The sequence below is a fragment of the Typopeltis vanoorti genome, chromosome 13, assembly GCF_054136105.1.
Source record: "Typopeltis vanoorti isolate ZY-2024b chromosome 13, IOZ_Tvanoo_1.0, whole genome shotgun sequence".
NCBI lineage: Eukaryota > Metazoa > Arthropoda > Arachnida > Uropygi > Thelyphonidae > Typopeltis > Typopeltis vanoorti.
The window spans coordinates 15,725,829-15,748,973 of record NC_143561.1 but is presented as its reverse complement, the minus strand read 5'-3'; the positions used below and the strand labels follow the sequence as shown (position 1 = coordinate 15,748,973).

General features: G+C 37.4%; 1 protein-coding gene across 4 annotated transcripts in view; it reads left to right on the top strand.

Moving 5' to 3' along the window:
• LOC150099946 (ATP-binding cassette sub-family C member 1-like) overlaps positions 1-23,145 on the top strand; it is a 684,487-nt gene that overhangs the window by 88,979 nt on the left and 572,363 nt on the right. For all 4 annotated transcript variants that reach the window (XM_090403130.1, XM_090403131.1, XM_090403128.1 and 1 more), the window contains exons 4-5: positions 12,001-12,135; positions 21,035-21,148. In XM_090403130.1, coding sequence (XP_090259256.1) covers positions 12,001-12,135; positions 21,035-21,148 — 249 coding nt within the window. The remainder of the gene's footprint in view (positions 1-12,000; positions 12,136-21,034; positions 21,149-23,145) is intronic.

Genomic DNA, 23,145 nt, shown 5'->3' with positions numbered 1-23,145 from the left:
CTGACTAATGCCAAAAATTCTTCTCTCTTATTTTGAATGCTTCTTGCATTGGTATACAAAAATTACAGATTCCCTCTAGATCTTGTACTGGCTTTAGAACTGATATATAAGTCTCTAATTTCAGTAGTCCCATGCCGATTTTTATCTCCTCTCTTCTGCAATTTATTCTGCGAATAAGGATCGATAAATATACAATCACTGCTAAAGTTTCTCTCTCTTACACTCAACCGTTTCAATATTAGTTTCCCTGCCCAATTACTTCAACTTGTTCAGAAAACAGTAACTTCTTCAATCGCTTATGTCCTTCCATGTTCAGATGGATCCCATCTCTAGCATACAACTGTCTTTTTCTTTCAAATATACTACAGACATCAACAAATTCCAGAACTCATTTTTTTCACAGTCTTGCAATCATATCATTCATTATCATCGCTCGTCTACTTAACTCTGAATTGTCAAAACGAGGCAGCACACACTCACTATCCTCCCATTGACACTTTTCCTCTTCACAATATCTAACAATGTTCTTAAATCTTTTCCTACCCAATTTATATCACCACTCAGGTCATTTGTACCCACCATAACTATCATCTTGTCTGCTTCATGCCCTCTCCTTATTGCTAAAGCCACTCTTTCTATTGTCCCACCAGCCAATCACTCCTCATGCATACCACTCTCCATACCCTTAATCACAGAATCACCATATATCTTACCACTCTTAACTTCATTCAAGTCCACACAAGCATCACTCATGGTCTCATTTTCTACGCTATTCAACATGACTCCCCATTTCATTACTCAACGCTCTATTACTTACTCTCCCACTCTCACGACATCTCGTTTCTTCTTGGCCTCTTGTGGTTTTATTTTGTTGACTCCCAATTACTCCCATACTATTTATTACTGCATCATTCACCAAAGACTCACCCATACGTAATCCTGTTCTAGTTACTTCAGCTAAAGTAATCTCTATAGTCCTAATTTCTCTGTTTAACACATTAAACTCAGTTTTAACTTCCGGTATCTCCTTACTGAGCACTTCCAATTCCTCATGCAGAAGATGAAGGTCATTTTTCATTTTCATGAACTCCCACCGAAGTTCTTCCGTTATGGTCCCATTGTCAGCTTCCATTCCTAAACTCTCCAGCTTATCCCAACACTTCTGACATATGTCGACATTTTCATTCTTCTCATTTAGCCAGACCGACCACAGATCCTTCACATTCTTCGGCGCATACATGTAACAGTTTCCGCAATGCATCCATTGCAAAAAATCTAACGGTGAGCCAGCCTTTCGTGTAGAAGTAGAAGTCCTGCGTGCCGCTGATGTCTGTTTCTTGTTGGACACCATCTTTACACATTGAAGTAGTGAAACAAATGGCAGTGAAAACACAATATATACAACACAGTTCTAAACAATAACACCACTGAAGGACACTTGTATCTAACCGATGCACAACTGCAGCACAATTTGAGACAAAAAAGCCATGCTATATTTAAATTTAAAAACACGTTTTCTAACCTAACTAAACACGGCCACCACCTTCCCCTAGGACACTAGTGCCACCCAAATTATAAACTTTATGAACTCCTTAAACACATTATAAACTCCCTAAATGAAACAGTTACTTGCTATAGAGAAAAATGGAAAGAACACATACTCAGAATGAATGGAAGTAGAATACCTGAACAAATTCTAAATTACCAAGCAAAAAGCACCAAATGCAGAGCAATACCCTTAAAAAGATGAAATTGAGTCTGGAACAGGTCACTTGGCCTATAAGCCTGGAAAGGAAAAAAAAAAGAAGAAGATAATAATATGAACGTAGCATAAGTTGAAAAATAGAGAACAATTAATGGTAAGGTAGTGAACAATGTTGAAGGCAAACAAGCATGTATGACTGGCAAGAAAATTGAAAGAGAGAGAGAGAGAGAGAGAGAAAATTGAATGAGAGCGAAAAAAGGACACAAGATTTGAAAGCTGAGTTGTGTAAGATGAGCTCAGAGATGAAATGGATGCAGAGTGAAATGAAGAAAATTGTCAATATGTATGAAAGATTGCAGAAGACAAAAACAAATGATATCAGTATGAAAGAGGTAATTATTATTATTAGGAGTGTGGTCATTCTCAGCCTAACAATGAAAAAACGAATTTATAATTTCAAAATTATTTTTATTTTTCAACATAATCTCCCTTAAGACTAATACATTTATTCTAGTGATGCTCATGCCATTATTCCACCCCTATAGTGGTTCTCATTAAGATCTGCAAAATACCCTTCTACAGCTGCAATCACCTCTTGATTCGAAGAAAAACGCTGACCAGTGAGGAAGAGTTTTAGTTTTGTGAAGAGATAGAAGTCAGAGGGAGTGAAATCTGGGGAATAGGGTGGATGTTCCAACAATTCATAGTGCAGATCCCTTAATTTTCCCATTGCCAAAACACCTTTGTGGGCAGGTGCATTGTTCTGATGAAAGATGATTTTTCTTCTGCAAACCAGGTCTTTTCTCACGAATTTTTTTGTTTAGTCTGGTTAAAAGATCGGAATAATATTCCCCAGTTATTGTTTTACCCTTTTCAAGATAATTCCATCCATCTTCTAGGCCCACTTTTCCTAATTGGGTTGTGGGGGCAGCAGCTGCAAGAGGGATTTCCAATGGCCACGATCCTCTGCCATCAAGCTCAGGTGTTCTGGTGGGACTCCCAGACGTGTCCACCCAAGGTTTTGGATATAATCTATCCAGCGAGTCCTTGGCCTTCTGTGTGGCATTCAAGATAATAAACAAAATGCTTTGAGCATCCTAAAATACTAATGCCATGACCTTTCCTGCTGATGGAACCGACTTTGTCTTCTTTGGTGCTGAACAACTGGCTTCTGTCCACTGTTTGGATTCTGGTGTGTAATGGTGAATCCAAGTCTCATCCATAGTAATAAATCAACGCACAAAATCAGTTTTATTCTTGTTAAAACGCTCCAAGCACTATTCAGAGATTTTCATACGAGTGCGTTTTTGATCTGCTGTGAGCAAATGTGCCACCCATCTTGCTCAAAGTTTTTTCATTTGCAATTCTTCATACAAAATATATCCTACACTTTCTTTTGAAATGCCTATAGTCTCAGCAATTTCACTCACTTTGACTTGCCAGTCATCCAATATGATATCGTGCACTTGATTAATGATTTCTGTATTGTTACACTTTTTGGATGTCCTTCATGTGGATCATCTTCAAGGCTTGTACAGCCGTGTTTAAACTCGGTAGCCCATTTCTTAATTGTCGAAAGTGAAGGAGATGAGTGCCCATAAACTTTTATGAACTTTGAATGAATTTCTTTTGGTGTTAAACCTTCTTTTACAAAGAATTTTATAGCCACACGATACTCAATTTTATCCATTTCAAGGGATACAGACAACACTTTTGCTTCAGACAACTGTATAAAACAAATTACTTGATTAGACTGACTTACAATTTCACATGGATATTTATGACAGATGTACCACTTTAGAAAAAAAAAATCTTCCCAATAGTTTTGACATCTATGGTCGAGGCCGAGAACATTTCAGACCATCCTCATATTATTATTATTATTATTTTCCCAAGACCCCATGTAGTCAAAGTCTCATCTAATAGGTAGGTCATTTTGTCATACACACAGATAGAATGACACACAGATCCTCATTCTGTGCCTTAAACACACTTAAATTCTCTGCAAACACCAGACTCTCAGGCAAGGCATTCCAATCATTCACAACTCTGCATGCAAAAAAATCTCCTTTTTGCACACCATCCTTATACAGTTTCCAGAGATGACCTCTCCTTCTGCCCTGATCTCCTACCATTTTCTGTAAAACCTCTTGAACATTGATCCTATAACAATCCCTTACTAACTTGCAGCTCTCTGTCATAACACCCCTCTTCATCCTATCACTAGACTCTGTAAATTGCATCTTTTCTCATATCAATCTCAACTTTTCCTCATATTTAACATTCAAGAGATCAGAAACTACTTTAGTCAGTCGCCTCTGGATCCTTTCCAACATCTCTTCATCCTTTTGAAAACCAGGTAACCAAATCTGGGCACAGTAGTCCATCTGTGGCCTAATCAAAGCCTTATACAATGGAACAAGAATCTCCTTACTTCTACAAATCAGTGTCCTCTGCATTATTCCCAGAATTCTTTGTGTTGCCCTCACAATTTTGGCAATGTGTCCTCAAAATTCTTATCCACCATCACTGCAAAATCTCCTATATCCTCCACTTCCAACAATATATCCCCACCAAGCATAAATTCTGCATCCCATCTTTGTTTCCAAAATTTTAAAACCTTACCTTTTGCAACATTGGACTGGCATCCCATTTCCATGCTCATTCACTCAATCTATTCAAGTCTTCTTGTAAGGCCACAACATCTTCACTACTCTTTATGGTTCGTCCCAACTTTGCATCATCTGCAAATAACTGAATATCCCCACCCAATTCTTCCCCAATATCATTAACATACAAGTTAAACAGCAATGGCCCTAAAAGAGATCCATGATGTACACCACTAGTGACTTGCCTCTTCTGGGATATTGCTCTCCCATACACAACTTGCTGATACCTATCAGATAGCCAGTCTCCGATCCAATGCACTAATTTAATATCCAACCTCTTCTGCTCTAGTTTGACTATTCAACTTATGTGGGAATCAACCAAAGGCCTTTGCAAAATCTAAGTGTACTACTGTGTATCCCTCTCCTCTGTCCAAGAAAGATCCCCTTATCGTGATAAGTAAGCAGATTACTGAAACATGACCTCCCTTTAGCAAATCCATGCTGTCCATCAAAGATAATACCATTGTGTCAACTGAATTCTGGATCCTAGTTCTCACCAGCTTCTCGAACAACTTAATCACAACAGCTGACACACAGATAATGTAATGTGAGTGGCATGGTATGGGAATTCAATTATTAGAGGTGTGGTAATCAAGATGTACAAGGTTTGAAAATTCCTGGAGTTAAATGAATAGAGTGATAGAGGCATTGGATATGAAGAGTAAGTAAGATAAAGAGTTGGTAGTGGTAACAGGGACAAATGATTTGACTGTAACAAGGAAAACATAAGATTGGATATCAGGGGGGTTGTTGAGAAGGATAAAAGATAATAGTGTGATGGGCATGGTAGTCAGTGTGTTGCCCAGATATCACAGTAATGAAATCAGACAGAGAACAATGATTGTGAATGATATGTTAGGGTAAATATGTAACGAGAAAGGATTGCAGTTTATTATTGTGTGGAGAATGAGTTTAAAGGGCGAATTGAATGTATAAGAGTGATGGAATGCATTTTAATGGTTTTGGAGCGAGTCATTAAGAAAGCGAGACTGCTGCTGGAAGGTAGAGAAATGAGTGTAGAAAATGAATCTAGTAAAGTAAGAAGCAATGTGAATGAGCGGGAGAGTAAGGAAGGAGAAATTGAAGTGGTGCTTATGAATGAAGAAGTGGGTAGCATAAATGTAGAGAATGAGAGAACATGTGTGAAAGAAAATAAGCAAACAAGGAAGATTCCAGTAGGACAGGGGAACACAGTGGCAGAATGGTTGATGCTCCAAGAGGATGAGAATGCATTGCATGGTGCACTCAGGATTCAATCTTGGGGGGGGGGAGGAGGATGAGTTGAGTAGACAATTTGAGGATACACACTACGCATCTCATACAACCTATGACTGAACATCTGTAATGATTGCTAATTCATAAGTAGTATAGAAATAGAAGACAAGACACAACATAAATAAAAATATAAATTTTAATTAGGAAAAGATTTTTGGAAAATTTTCTAGTGTTTTTTTTCCCTTTATCTTCAGAGGGGGGGGTGCCAGGGCTGTTTGCCCCACCCTGGGTGTACCACTAAATTCATCTGTAGACAAAAAGGGAAGATGATAATCTGTGATGTTGGAAAACAGTTGGATTTGAAGAATGTTCTAAGATGAATAAGAAGAAAAAGAAATGAATCAGTCACCATAAGCTGCATCCAGGAATGAGCTATTATGTTTGTATACAAATGCTAGAAGCATAAGAAACAAGGCAAATGAAATTATTGCATTAATCGAGTGTGTTCACCCAAGGATTGTTGGAATAAGTGAGGTATGTTGGATGAGGATGACATCCTGACAGAAATAGAGATGGAAGTGTATGATGTAATTTGTTAAGATAGAAAAGGTAAAAAGGGGGGTGGAGTGCTATTGATGATAGAAAAAAGAGTTATGTCCATTCAAGGTAGAGATGCAATAGGGAAATAGTGGCAGTGGTTTTGAAGCAGTATGGTGTGAGATAGAGATGAACAGAATGAAATACTTAATCGGGTGTTGTTATAGACCTGGTAATGCGGATAGTAGTGACCATGAAATGCATAATCAAATTATCCAAGCAAATAAGAAAAGGCTGATCATTATTGGTGATTTTAATCATGGTAATATAGACTGGGATGATGAGAAAACAACTGGAAGTAAAGAAAATTAATTTCTCGAGTTTCTGAGGGGCAACAGGTAGTATGTAACAGAGGGCACATGACGATTGAGGTTTTTGGATTTGATCATCTCATCACAGGATGTTATTATAAATGAGATGTCCAATCATCCTGCAGTTGGTGAGAGTGATCATGAAGTGATTACCTGGGTGGTTGCCAACAGTGTGAGGACTTCTCTGAGGAAAAGGTATATGTAAAATTGCAAGTTTGGTGATGTTGAGGAGCTTGTTTAAAATCTGGAAGGATGGATCTATCTCCATGGGAACAAAGTCAAGGATTTTGAATGCAGTTGTTTTTCCAACAGCTATTTGGAACCTAAAGAACTGAGATAAGAAAAGGATAGCTGCTTTTGAGATGTGGTGTTACAGAAGGCTGTTGAGGATATCATATATTGAAAGGCATACAAATAAATGGGTGATAGGAAAGCTCAGTATAACGTTAAGGCTCCTTAAGGATATTGACAGAAGAAAGTTAAAATAATTTGGACACACAAAGGATGAAAGGAGGACTTCTCAGAACAGTAATGGAGAGTAAAATTCCAGGAAAAAGAGGAAGGGGTAGACCATCAATGAGAAAGTAAAAGATGGTTTTGTGTGGAGTGACTGATCTCCAGAGAGTTGACGCCTCCAGAAAAGCATACAACAGGACTACATGGTGAGGTCTGGTGTGGCACATCACCAAGCATCGGATTGACCATTCAATATCTGGATCTCAGCGAACATATGATGAAAAAAAAATAATCCTTATGGAATGATGACATTGATTAGAGAAAATGGTATAAGAACAACTGCTGCAGAGGATATAGTTGAGATATTTAATGAGCAGTTCCTAAAGATCTTTCATCTTATAAATGTGACATTATGAAGAATTTGAGAGCAGTGGATGATGAGGAGACACTGACTTAAGTAAGCAAGAGGTATATGGTGAATTGAGCAAACTTGATTTTAATAAGGCTGTGGACTTGATAATATATCACCACATATTTTGAAGGAATATGCTAGAGAGTTGACATCTGCCTTGACATTGGGTCAAGTTCCAAAGGAGTGGAAGGAAATCAAGATTGTGCCACTTCTTAAGGAAGGTTACAGAACTCAAGCATCCAATTATAGGCCTGTCTGTGTGTCAGTTGTTGTGGGTAAAGTGTCAGAGTGGCTGTTGAGAACCAGGATACAAAGCTGGGTTGACAACGATGTTATTATGGGGTGCAGTATTCCAAGAGAGGAAGTCACTAGTGGTGTACTGCAGGGATCAGTTTTGGGATCATTGTTGTTAAATTTGTATGTTAATGATATTGGATTGGATTTAACTAGTGATATGCAGCTGTTTGCAGATGATGCAAAATTGGAGAGAACAATGCAGTCAAGCAGATGTTATGGCCTTACAGGAGAACTTGAATAGATTGCATGAATGGGGAAGGTAAGTGGAACTGTCTGTTCAATGTTGCAAGGTGTAAGGTTTCGAGATTTGGTAAGCAATGATGGGATGCAAAGTATATGCTTGGTGGGGAAACTTTAAAGGAAGTAGAGAAGATGAGAAATCTCCTCTACTTCCTTTAGTGATAGTGGACAGGGACCTAAAATTCAGGGGTCACATTGCACAAGTTGTGAAAATGTCAAATCAGATAATGTCAATGATGCTGAGTACCCTGACATGCAGAAATAAAAAGGTTATGATGCCATTGTATAATGCCTTGATCAGGCCTCATATGGATTATTGTGCACAGAGTTGGCCACTGGGTTTTCATGGTGACGAGGATATGTTGGAAAGGATCCAGAGAAGATTCACAAAGGTAGTCAGTGGGCTTTGGAATGTGAAGTATGAGGACAGTTTGAGAGAATATAAGTTGCAAAGCCTTCTGAATAGGAGGAAGGGGGGATATGATTGAGACATTTAATCTAGTCAGCAGTTGTTATCCGATTGACATGAAAGAGATTTTTTATAGAATGGGAGAGGAGATAGAACAAAAAGCCATCACTGGAAACTATATAAGGATAGTGTGAGCAGAGGAGTGAGGAACAGGTTCTTTTCATTGAGAGTGATTTATTATTATTATTATGTGACACCTCCAGGGAGTCCAAAGACTCATCGAGGGAGAGTGTGCCAACAGCATCAAATGATTTATTCCTTCCAACTACTAACCGTGCTCAAACTTGCTTAACTTTTTGCGAGCCATTAGTAGCAGAGGCTCTACCAGTCAACCAACCTTGAGTGAAATGTATTGCCTGCATGTGTTGTGGGTGTAAACACATTCAATCAGTTTAAAACACAGTTGAATGAGCATTGTATGCAATAGTGTGTACCTCCCATGGTAAGTCTCTGACTCCATGGAGGTCAGATGTTAATAATAATAATTATTATTATTATCTTTGATGAACAGCATGGATTTGCTAAAGGGAGGTCATGTTTTACTAAAGTACTTATTACAATAAGGTGATGGCTTCATTTGGCAAAGTTCACATTTGAAGTGCTTGTGAAAAGTTCAAAGAGATCTAGAGCTGAGAAAGTTATCGATTGTATAAAATCTTGATCAGATCTTAAGTCTGGACTGATTCATTTGTCAGATTTTGACAAAAGAAGACAAGATAATGTCTAGAGATTAGTAACCCAAATAATAGAGAGAGAAAGAAAGAAAGAAAGAAAGAGAGAAAATATGATAAGAATTAGGAGTAGACTTTCATAGATGAGTAGAAAAGGTAAAAATAAGGAATTATTGCTGTAAGTTAGTTGAGCTGAGTTAGTTAGCTGAGCGAATAACGAGGGAAGAAATGGTGTAGGAATTGTGGTGTGTGGCAGAATGAAGGGTGAAGTACTGGACGTGGGTAGAAGGAACGACAGGATCATGCGAATGAAATTGGGTCTTGGAGAAGAGCGGGTGGTCGTATTATGTGTATATGCCCTGCAAGTTGGTTGTACAGCAGAGGAAAAAGATGAGTTCTGGAACGTGTTAGATGAAGAAGTGAGGGAATTAGAAGAAAATGAGATGGTGATTGTCGGAGGAGACTTGAACGGGCACATAGGAAGACCGAATAGAGACTGTGAAAGGGTGCATGGTGGCCATGGAGTGGGAATGATGAACCAGGAAGGAGAGAGGGTTGTGGACTTTGCAGTAGCGTTTGATCTGGCAATTGTGAACTCGTTTTTCTACAAGAGGGAAGAACATTTGATAACATTTAGGAGTGGTAACACCAGCTCACAAATTGACTACATTTTGACTAGAAGAAAACATCTTAAAGTTGTGACAAATTGTAAAGTAATTCCAACAGATAAGTAGCACAACAACACCAACTGCTGTGCGCAGACTTTAAAATAAGATCGAAGATAAGAACTTCTGGATGCCATGGGATGAAGACAATTAAGTGGTTTTGCTTAAAAGAGGAGAGTGTGAGGAATTGTTTTAGGGAGAGGGTGTTAGAGTGGATTTCGGATGGACTGGAAAGTGTACAAGATTGGTGGAAACATAATTCAAAAGTAATCCTGAGCTGTGCAATCGAGGTGCTTGGTGAGACATCTGGAAAGATTAGAGAGCAGAAGGAGGGTTGGTGGTGGAATAATGATGTACAAGTGGCAGTGACAGCTAAGAGGAAGGCAAAGCAGAAGTGGGATGAGTCAAGAGTGGAAGAGGACAGAGAGGTGTACAAAGAGAGAAAGCAAGAAGCCAAGAGAGTTGTGGCACAGGCGAAGGCCATGGCATATCAAGATCTGTATGACAATTTGGCTTCATGTCTGGTAGATCAACAACAGATGCTATCTTTGGGTTACGACAGATGATGGAAAAATATCGAGAGAAACAAAGGGAGCTACATCTGGTATTTATTGATCTGGAGAAAGCATACGATAGAGTGCCAAGGCAAGAAGTCTGGAGGTGTCTGAGGGAGAAGAAGGTGCCAGAGAAATATGTCAGGTTGGTGCAGGAAATGTACAGAAATGTGAAGACAAGTGTTCGGACCTGTTTGGGACAGACAGAAAGTTTTCAAGTAACAGTTGGCTTGCATCAAGGGTCAGCATTAAGTCCGTTTCTGTTTAATATTGTGATGGAGGTGGTAACAGAGGAGGTGAGAGAAGATGCGCCTTGGACAATGTTGTATGCAGATGATATCTTGCTGTGTGTAGATTCAAGAGAAGAAGTGGGAACTAAACTGGAAAGATGGAGAAAAATACTGGAAGAGAGAGGTATGAGACTGAGCAGAAGTAAGACAGAGTATATGTGTTGCGCAGTGGGCGGTGGCCAGGAGACAGACCTGGAGCTGGAAGGAAATGTCATCAGGAAGGTGAGACACTTTAAATACTTAGGTTCAACAGTGGAAGAAGATGGAGGAGCTGAGAAGCAAGTGGGATGCAGGATACAAGCAGGTTGGAGGAACTGGAGGGAGATGGCTGGAGTGTTATGCGATAAGAGGGTGCCGATCAATCTGAAAGGCAAAATTTATAGGACAGTAGTGAGGCCAGCTATGACATATGCTATAGAAACTGTGGCCCTGAGGAAAAATAACATCAGCAGGATGGAAGTAGCAGAGATGAGAATGCGTAGGTGGATGTGCGGTGTGACCAGAAAGGATCGTCTGAGAAATGACTATGTCAGGGGAACAGTGAAAGTTACAAACTTAGGAGCGAAAATACAGGAGGCAAGGTTGAGATGGTTTGGTCATGTGATGAGGAGGGAGGACGAATATGTGGGAAGAAGGGTCATGCAGATGGATGTGCAAGGAAGGCGGAAGTGTGGGCCGCCAAAGAAGAGATGGAGGGAGCTGGTAGAAGAGGACTTGAGGATGAAGAACTTGGATGTGGTGACAGCCCAAGACAGGAAGGTGTGGAGGAGACTCATTATAAACAGTGACCCCACTTAAGTGGGAGAAGCTGCAGAAGAAGAAGAAGATTACTGTAAGTTAGTTAAAGTTGATTTAAGCATAGGAAGGAACAGATTTGATTGAAAGAGAGTGGGTATAATAAAGGGGAAAAAATAAGGCTCTGTTATGGCTCCGTTGATAACAGGTTTCAAGTATAATACTATAGTCCATGAACATTCATTTGACAGAATTTGTATTGCACACTTGATTTAATATTCTAAAGTAATGTAAAATTTGCTTCAGAGTAATAGTGATACTTCTATATAGTGCACTCACAAGAATGATGTGACTGTTGTCCTTTGGTTGGAAGACCTGTGTATTTATAATTTTTTTAAGGGATTTTTATAAGATGAGTTAGCCATTCTCATAAAGTTGGAAAGGTTTTTCTGTGTACAAATTCTAAATTTTTTAATCCTGAAAAATAGACAAGTCAAATGACATATGCCATTATTAACAGACTACTTTCTTTCATTATGTAATTCATCCAGTAAAAACATAATGACTTTATACTGCCTTGGCCATAATTTCAACTAAACCCAAGTAGAATAGGTGAGTTGCACTTGCAGGATTCATTTAGAATATTTCTACAATTTACAAATATTGTGAGAAAGTTTTATGAAATGATTTAAAGATTTTTCTTTATTCCCTTAGCTGTCAACCATCTATATTTCATTTTATTCAAGAAAGAGGGGTATACGAACTTTGTTGACCTTATCTGCATTTTGGTTTGTTATGTCATTGTCAACCATGGTACGGGCATATTCAGCTGTTCAATCTTACAACATGGTAAGGTCATGTAGCTTTTATTATTTCTGCAAAAATTGTTTTTTTGAACAGTTTATCCTTAAAAACGAATATATATAAGCATATCAATTAGAATTAAGAGGGATACATTGTGATCCTTTACTTTTAAAATTCATCTTTTCCATGATTGATAAATTTTAAATTAAATCAGATGTGTGTGTGAGTTTTATGTGTCTACTAACTATAAAAGGCACCATGGGCAGGCTAAGCAAATTTTTTAATCATATTATTATTATATTTTATTTATTTTTTACATAGTCCAGAAACACTGTTGTAAGGACCAAACGTGGACCATTTTAATCAAAGTTTTTTCACATGGCTGTGATACCAGTTATATATTCCATGTACAGATATTCCTTTGGCATCTTGCTTCAGTTTGTCTATTGCTCTTTCTAAATGTACGATGAAAATGCTTGAAAATGGTTTAATCCTTTATCCAAGTGTAAGCAAACAAAGTTTGCACCTGAAATATTTTCAGGACTGGGACAACTCGTGGCAAAGGCAGTATAAGTTCTCACCACTTGCCTTAGTATCCCATAATGCAAAGCACATCTCTGTGCGGACATGTATAATGCTATGCATTAAAGAAATGATCACTACCCAGACCGGTTTCCCTGTTTAAGTGTGGGGTTACCTTTCCAAAAAACTCATGAGATCCCCCCAGATCACCCAACAATGAGTGACTCAAAGGATCATTTAACTCAGTGGTTGTTCCCCTCATTAACAGGCTCACCCTGTCACTGAGAAGAACTCTCAGCATTGGCTCTACCCAGTGACAAGCCCACCCCACCACCGAGCAGAACCGCTCATATCTCATCTGATGGGCAATAGCAACAGCCGAGCCTCAGATAACTTCATGGGCTACAGCATTGATATTTATTGTCCCTCTACCTGGGTAACAGCAACAGCTGAGCCTCAGTTAGAACTTCATTGGCTACAGCATTGCCATCCATCACCCAAGCTTCCAACCAGTTTCAACCTTTATTGAGGTCTCATCAATGGGAGCCAGACCCAGAGGTGGTGATACTAAAGTGGAAGTAATGGAGAAGTCATATTTCCATATGCCAGATGCCAAAAGGTGTCACACCTTATTATTAAAATTCTCTGGATTAGAAATAAGTTGATGGAAGGTTTTTTCACTTGGCTATGATACCAGTTATATATTTGGTTTAATCCTTTATCTAAGTATATGCAAACACAGTTTGCACCTGAAGTATTTTCAGGACTGGGGAACTCATGGCAAAGGTGGTATAAGTTCTCATCAATAAAGGTCAAAACCGGTCTGGGTAGTGATCCTTCTCTTAATCATCATCGTTACGAATCATGGGCTCACTGCCTGTTGATGTCCGATGCCTGCTTCACTATCTTCTTCCACCTTTCTTTGTCCTGTGCACAGTGTCGCAGTTTTTGTACATCCATTACACACCAGTCTTTTATATCGTCTATCCATTCTCTGTATGGTCTACCTCTTATTTTTAAACCATTCAAAATACCAAACACAAATGTCTTTATCTTCCGGTCCTCACTCATTCTACAGATGTGTCCAAATAATTGCAGCTTCCATTTTATAATCTTCTGCATTAGATTCTGTTATGGTTGTATCTTCTGATAGAGCTCTTCATTGGTGATTTTCTGTATCCATTCTATTCTTAGAATCTTCCTGTAACAAGTTCTTTCAAATGTCAAAATTCTTTTTCTTGATTCCTTATTTATTACCCACATTTCAGATCCATACAGTACACCGCTGAAGATACATGTTTCCAGTACTCTTAGTTTTGTTTGCAGGCTGATCACTTTCTTTTCCAGATGTTATCCATGGCCTTCAGATTTGTTCTTTCCTTTGCAATCCTGATCTTTATTTCTTTTTTACAGTCCAAGTCATATGTCAGTTTACTTCCCAAATATGTGAATTGTTCTACATTTTCTATATCAGTTCCATCCACTTGTATCTTTTGTTTCATGTTCTTCTCACCAAATACCATTGTCTTTGTTTTTTCCAAGTTCATAACAAGTCCAAATCTCTTCCCTTCCTCATTTAACAGTTTCAGTGTTTTATGTAGTTCTCTTTCGTCTTCTTCAATAATAATAATGTCATCTGCAAATCTCAGATTGTTAATTCTCGTTCTGTGTACAGATATTCCTTTGGCATCTTCTTTCAGTTTGTCCATTGCTCTTTCTAAATGTGCGATGAAAATGCTTGGTGATATTGGGTCTCCCTGTCTAGTACCTCTACTTGTTTTAAACCATTTCCCCAAATCATCACCTATTCTAACTGCTGCAACTGCATTCTGATAAACATCTTTTAATATAGCTATTAGCTTTTTATCAATTCCATAGGATTCCAGAACTGCTAATATCACTTTCTGATCAATACTGTCAAATGCTTTCTGAAAATCAACAAAGCAAGTATATATGTTTTTGTTTTTTCTCCTAGCTTTCTCTGCTATTAACCTCATTGTCAAAATCTGTTGAATTGTAGTTCTATCCTTCCTAAATCCTGCTTGCTCATCTGCAAGGCATGCTTCCAATTGTGTTCTCAATCTTTCTGTCAATATGATCATCATCACTTTACCAAGGTGACTTATCAAGGCAATTGTTCTATAATTTTTACATTCTAGCTTATTTTCTTTCTTGTATAATGTTACGAATATTGATTTCACCCACTCCTCTGGCATTTTCCCTTCTTTCCATACAATATTTCATAGTCGGTGCATTTCTGTAACCATACTTTCACCACCATATTTAATCATTTCTCCAGTAATGTTATCGTTACCAGGACTCTTGTTGTGTTTTAGCCGTCCTATTGCTTTTTCTACCTCTCCTCTTAAAATGTCCATATCATGCTCATTACCTGGTGGTGATATCTGCTTAAATTCTTCAGTCAGTTTCCCAATGCTATCTGAATCTAGTTTCTCTTCATATAACTCACTACAGTATCTTGTCCACTGTTGTACAATTTTTTCTTTATTCAGCAATACTTTGCCTTTTTCATCTTTAATTGTGGTCTGTTTTGGTTGCCACTTTCCATTAATGGTTCTGATCATTTTGTATACCTCCCTTGTTTTATGCTCTCCATAGTACTGTTATATATTGTTGCATTGGGCTTCTAACCATTTCATCTTATCCATTCTGACTGCTTTTTTCACCTCATTACACTTTCTCCTGTATTACTCTTTCGTTCTGATGTATCCCTTCTTTCTTCAACATTCTTTTCTCCTGTACTAACTTCAGTGTTTCTTGTGTAATCCATTTCTTCTTGATCTTCTCTTCTTCTGGTACTGTTTCTTCAACTGCATCTTCTATCGCCTTCATTACTCTTTTCACTCTTAAATTTGAGTTTTTTTTTCTCCACACTTTTAAATTTCTCTTCTAACACTGTTCTGTACCTTCTTCCTATTGCTGCTTCACTTATTCATGCTGTATCTCTTCTATTCTGATGTTGGGGTTTATATTTCTTTTTTAATTTCAACTTGATGTTTGCAATCACTAAACTATGGTCTGAGTCTATATTCGCTCCTTGAAAAGTTTGACATTGCTGTACTGATGTTATCCATCTTCTTTTAATCATAATCATATCGATCATGTTTTTGGTTTCCCATCATTTGATCGCCATGTCCATTTTCTACACTCCTTTTGTTGGAATCTTGTGTTACAGATCATCATCTCGTGGTCCACAGCAAATTCTAACAATTTTTCACCTCGTTCAATTCTTTCTCCGAAACCATATTTTCCCATGACTCTTTCCCAACCATCATTATCTATTCCAACTTTAGAATTCCATCTCCTTCAATAATTAGCACATCTTGCACCAAGTTTTTCTACTTGGTTATACTATAAATTAAAGATACCAAGAAATTATATACTTGGTTTAATCTTTTATCCAAGTATAAACAAACAAAGCTAACAACTTTACATCACTTGCCTTAGTATCCCAAAATGCAAAGCACATATCCTTACAGGTATGTAAAATGCTATGCATTATGGGATGGGTCACTACCCAGACCAGTTTCCCTGTAATAAGTGTGGGGTTACCTCTCCAAAAATCCATGAGATCCCCCAGTTCTTCTCAGTGACAGCTCACCCTGTGACTGAGAAGAACTCTTAGCGATTGGCTCTACCCAGTGGCAGGCTCACCCCACCACCGAGCAGAACTGCTCATATTTCATCTGAGGGGTAACAGCAACAGCCATGCCTCAGTTAACTTCATGGGCTACAGCATTGCCATCCATTACCCCTCTACCTGGGTAACAGCAACAGCCAAGCCTCAGTTAGAACTTCATTAGTTTTGACCTTTATTGGGGGTCTCATCAGTGGGAGCCAGATCCAGAGGTGATACTAAAGTTGAAGTAATAGCAAGGTCATATTTTCATATACGTGGCTTTCCTTTTCTGGGGTATTTCTCCTCCATACACAACTTGTTGACACCTATCAGATAGCCAGTCTCCGATCCAATGCTCTAATCTAATATCCAACCCCATCTGCTCTAGTTTGACTATCAACTTATCATGTGGTAATCTATCAAAAGCCTTTGTGAAATCTAAGTATATTACTATGTATCTCTCCTCTCCTCTGTTTTATGGGTGGACTAGATGGGGATTCTTTAGCTTTGATTACAAACTTATCTAGAGTCATCTGGGTTTGTCTTGTTCTTAAAATTTTTCTAAAATTTCAAGAACAAGATAAATTTGCAATGATATTATCATTAAACATGTTAACACTGTTATTAACCATAGATACATCAGTGTGCCACTTTTCTACAGTGGTTTTGATTTTTTCCCAATGGAAGCACACTTCTTTAATTTCAGCAGTTTGAATGGTTCCCTTACTGGGCCCCTCCTCTTCCTCCTCTAAAAAAAGTTCCTTAACTTCCTCATTCTGCTCCTTTTGCAGTTTCTTTCAGTGGTAAGCTGTCTTTGATGATCTTCCACCAACCCCTCTACATCAGCATTGTCCACTTCTAATTCCATGGATCTGCCCAGACACAATTTCATCAACCACAGATTCTGTTGGCTCTGCAGGAAAACCTTCAAAATCTGTGCCTGTGACACACTCAGGCCACAATTTTTTCCAGGCTGAGTTCATAGTTTTTAAAGACCCCCCCCATGCTTTATTTATAAGCCTCAAATAATGCAAGATAATAAAGTGTTTTTTTCCAAAAGTCCCTGAGGGTCAGTTGTGTGTCAGATGTCACTTCGAAGTACCTTTGAAACAAAGTCTTTGTATAAAATTTTTTGAAATTGGAAATGACCTGCTGATCCATGGGGTGGATAAGAGGAGTGGTATTAAGAGGCAGAAATTTGAAATTTGGGTGAGCACAACTTTTATAAAGTTGTGCTCACCCAAATCATTCTCCAAGCCAGGGATTTGAGCAGGTGCATTATCCAGCACAAGAATTGTTTTCAAAGGTAGATTGTTCTTTTTAAGGTAGATTTTTACACTGTTAGATCTCCACATCACATCTAGTATACTTTTTATTACATTATTTGATTTAAACTCTCTGGGATTTTCTGAGTGAAACACTAACAAAGGTTTAATTTTATAGTCACAACTAGCATTACCACACAACAAGAGAGTTAACCGTTCCTTCGTCGGTTTGTGTCTTGGCAGTGCTTTCTCTTCTTGTGTGTTATAAGTTTCCTTAGGCATCTTTTTCCAGAAAAGTTCTGTCTCATCACAATTAAACACTCGCTGAGGAATAAATCCCTCCATCCCTACATAAGTTTTAAATCCATCTATCCATCTACATATTGATTAGCAGCCTCTTTGTTAGCATGGCAGCCTCTCCATGCCTTACTACACTATTGATCCCAGTTCTCTTTTTAAAACGCTCAAACCATCCCCCTACTAGCATTTAAAGTCATCACTGTTGGCACTAGATTCCAGGGTTGAAAGCTTAAGGTTACGTTAAAGATACCAAGCAATTTTAAACCTGGTTTTACTCCATTTTTCCCAAGTAAGCAAACAGACAAAATGTCAAGTTTGCGCCTGCAATTTATGCAAGACTAGCTGATCCTACAGGTAGTGCAAGATCAAGGCAACTCGTGGTAAAGGTGGAGCAAGTTCTGATCACTAATCTTAATATTTACCCTTAATGCCAAAACACATCTCCAAGAAGGGGATGTATGATGTTTTGTATTAAAGGCAAGGGGCCACTACCCAGACCGGTTTCGACCTTTATTGAGGTCTCATCAGTGGGAGCCAGGCTAGAAATACCAAGATTTAGTAATGCAGAGCTTGTAAGTATTTTACCAAAACAAGTTACCATAAGGTGTTATAACCTTATTAAATAAAAATCTCAGGAGGAGATATAAATGTAGAAAGTATTTTTAACTTGGGTATAGTTATGTTAAAGATACCAAGCAATTTTAAACCTGGTTTTACTCCATAAAAATGGAGTAAAACCAGGTTTTACTCCAAAATACTGTCACCTGCCATTTGTTTATCATTAATCCACACTAACAAAAGTTTTTTTTCATTTCCTCAACAACCTGAGATCTTTTAAGATACAAAGTTTTCACTCCTTTCACCACATCAGCCTTTTCAATCGCATCTCTGTTTTTAATAATAGTACAGATTGTTGATTTTGCCATGTTATAATCATTAAAAAGTTCAGAAATACGAGTTCCATTTTCCCATTTATAAGTTCTTACTTGAGTTCAATAGTTGGTATGGGTGCTCTCTTTTTCTGTTTATTTTCATCGCTGCACTTTTTAGGAGTCATTATTAACTAATTATTAAATAAACACCACAAGACAACTGGAGGAAAAAAACCTTGAACCAGTGAGTAAATTTATCAAAATTATGATACACACTAAAGATTGGATTCAGTTGTGTGTCAGGTGGACGTTGTTCGTAAAACGAACAACGTCCACCAATCAGTACAATTATTTTTCAATGGAAAAGTTCATAAAACACTTTGTTCGTAATTGAAGGCGTTCATATAAGGAAGTTTTACTGTGTATATATACACACAGAACTTGAGTTTAGAATTATCTGGGGGGGGAGGGATCACCTGAATTTTTTAGACTTCCCTTCACTTATATAGTGAAACTTGTCTGGGTAGTGACACCTTCCCATAATGTATAGCATTATACATGTCTGTAAGGATATGTGCTTGGTATAATAGGATACTAAGGCAAGTGATGTGAAGTCATTAGCTTCTGTTGGACTCCCTCGAGGTGTTATGTAATAATAATAATAATATACGAGTTGGCATGTCCTGAAAATACTTCAGGTGCAAACTTTGTTTGCTTACACTTGGATAAAGGATTCAACCAAGAATATAATTTCTTGCATCTTTAATTTATGATCTCCCTTTAACAAACCCATGCTGATAACCACAGCATGGGTTTGTTACTGCTGTTATCTGTTACTACTTTAAAACTGTTGTTATCAACCCATTTCTGTATCCTACTTCTCACGAATCACTGCAGTACCTTACCAAACTACTCCAGATATACAGATTATCCAGGATTATTCAGGATGAAATACCCTTATAAATTGATCACTAAATCCCTCAACAATGTCCTCTGCAGCAGTTACCATTCTACCACTTTATTATTTACTGGTAATAAGTTTACGGAATTAACAATGCATATAAAGTATATTAATTAAAGGTAACTTTAATAAATAACTTCTATATTTCGGCAACGTCACTAATTTATTTATATCAAGTTATTTATTAAAGTTACCTTTAATTAATATACTTTATATACGTTGTTAATTCCGTAAACTAATTACCAGTTATGTATGACCAACGTATAAGCCTTGCTACTACACTTTATTATTATATTATTATTATTACCTGGCATCTCCAGGGAGTCCAAAGACTCATCAAGGGACTCATCACCTGCTCTAGAGCTCCGTCTTCTCCACCACTCAATCCACCATCTACAGCAAACCACATCATCTACACCAACACCGTCTACTGCCCACCACTAATATTTTTACAGACAATCACAAACATCCATGCTCACAGCGGGATTCAAACCCACAGCCTTTTGGCTGGAGAGCAGATGCACTAATCACTCGACTAATTAATTTGTTAATTAACTAATTTATATTTCTGTATAATTTTTTATTTATTATTGTTTTTTTTTTTTTTCACCATGGGTCAGGCTTGGATAAAAAATTAACAAAACATTTAGATTTATCTTACTTTTGTAGAATGTCATGTAGCTTGTGTCCTGTGCATATGTATGTTTTCCTGATGATGATCTCAATTCAGAGGTTGAAATGTCCAGTGTAATTTTTATAATTGTAAGTAAAATAATTACTTCAGCACAGTAGCACACTCAGGAAGGCCCAAGGGTCCCTCCTTGCCAAAAAAAAGAGGAAGGAAAAAAAACACTAGAAAATTTTCCAAAAATCTTTCCCTAATTAAAATTCATTTTTTTATTTATGTTGTGTCGTGTCTTCTATTTCTAATCTACTTATCAATTAGTAGTCACATAAGGTGGGAATACCCTATAGCTCTCAGGAATCAATGCTGCTGTGAATGCAAGGCAAAAGAAGTAGCGCTTGGGCAGACCGAGTACTACTTCGTTTGTCTGAGTCGGACCAAAGGAAATCACAGGTATCATGTATTGGCTATCATTGCAGATGCTCAGTCATAGGTCATACACAATGCGTAGTGTCTATTCTCAAATCATCTACTCAACCTGGCCCGTCAATGATTAAATCTTGAGTGTGCCGCTGCTTCAGCAAGTGTGTTTATATCTCTATAAATTCTTCACAATGAACATAGAGTACTAGTCTCACAAAAGGCGATGGAATTTTCTGCCTCTTGTAAGATGGAATGCAATCAGCATAAATTTATATTTCATGCAAATGTTTGTGCAATTTAATAAATGAACTGTATATTTAATTTTTTTTTTCTTAGGCTTTCACTGAAGATGTACTTGTTCCTGTCATTAAAGTAGCTATTTCTGTATTTACTGTGAGTCAGTTAATTCTATCTGGATTTGCTGAATCAAAGACTAACTGGTCACCAGAAGTAAGTAGCCATATTTTATTCAAACTTCTTTGATATGCTGTATAATCAAAATTCTCATGAATTTTTTTTTTTATGTTGCTGCTACCTATGAAAGGTTATTTACTAACCAGTTGTATATTTTGTACTGTGGATTGGTTAATGTACATCTTCAGTGAAAGATGTACATTAGCCCATTTTTTTTAAATATTTTTATTCAAATTTTATATAGTTTGTTGTAATTTTTTAAATTTATTTTTATATAGTCCTGAACTCTGCTTTAGAGACCAAAGATGGAACTTTTTCGAGGTACTTCAGGCCTCCAGTAAGTGGGAGTGGTGGTCTCGCACTGAAAGAATAGCTAGTATTTCCTGTGTTTAAATGAGGACTCAAAGTCCTTCGCATAGACATAGGAAAAGCTAACTATTCTTTTGTAAAATCATGATATGGTATTAATATAATTTTTGCATCTCTAGGCACTCACAAGACTAATTGAAGGAGGCCAGACTTTCAACAGACCATGATACTTACCTTACCTTGTCTGGAACACGTTGAAAATTGGTGCACTCCCCATCCATTTCAGCAGCACTCTACTCATTCAACTCTTCTTACAAAAATATTGACTTCTTCCTTACGTATACAGCTTTCCTAGATAATCTCCCATTCTTCCACTACCCAGTATCTATAATATTTCCACTACATCTATCTGATTGGCTCCTCTCACCAACTTATATGTTTCAATCATGTTGCCTTTTCTCATCCTCATCCATTGATGAGTCTTAATCATGTCTGCACTCTCTCTCTCTCTCTCTCGCTCACTCATACACGCACTCTTTTTTTAATGTTTCCTTGTTTCCCAGATACCCAGTTGATCAGATCTGTGCACAGAAATCCAGTGTGGCCTTATAAGTGCCTAGTATAATGTCACCTTATATACACTGAACAGTCTTTTACATTATAGCAGTTTTCTGAGTTACTTTTATCACTTTTGCAAAGTGTCTTCTAACTTTTAACTTCTTATTTGCTATCACCTTCAGATCCCTCACTTCTTCCACCTTCTACAGTATAGTTACACCAATACAGTTTATCTCCTTCAATCTCCCATGATCTCTTTCTCCTCAGTCTCATTTAACAGTGTTGACCATGTTGGTATTGTTATGTGTAAATATTGATGTCAGTAGCAGTAACCCATTTTTTGACTACTGATCTGCATTTATCTTATTTATCTGCATCTGCATTTGAAGAGCCTGTGTAGCTCAGTGGATGTGGAGTCAATGCACACCATGGTGCTTGACCGCACGAAGGAAGACTTCTTGGTTTCGAATCTAGTCGATGACTAGAGGAAATTTTTTTGATGAAAATAAAAGGAATTATTTGTAAGGAATGAGATCGCTAGGTTATGCAGAATAATACACAGTGCGCAGCGGCAGTTGGAGCACCTGCAAAACACTTTCCAGAGTGCCTCGGTTAACAGAAATAAACAAGTTTGAAAGTAAAAATAAGCGTAAGAGTGGGAGAGTTTCAAAAATGAAGGAAAGAGTGTTGTATGGTGACTCATTATTAACAGGTATGATAGATGAGAGTTTAACTAAATCATACTTACCTGGTGCGAAATTTAAGAATGTAAGTGAGAGTATTAGAGCGCAAAAACAGAGGGTGAAAGAATTGATAGTTGTGGCAGGTACGAATGAATTGAAAGGAGATAAATTTTTTATGAGAGAGGACTTGAAAGTATTATTAAAGGTAGCGAAAGAAAAGAGTGACAGAGTTAGGATGGTGTTAAATTGTGAATGAAACTATGTTGTGTAATTTATTTTTTTTCATTCACATTTAACATTGCTTATTATATATTAATCATGATTTGTATAAAAATTATTTATTGTTCCTTAATTAAGGATTACTATTTAAATATTTATTCTAAACTTAACCTACTATTAATTTATTAAATAATAATATGTGTAGAAATTTATGATAACTAAAATATATATAAAGTAATGAAAAGTGTTATTATAAATAATTGT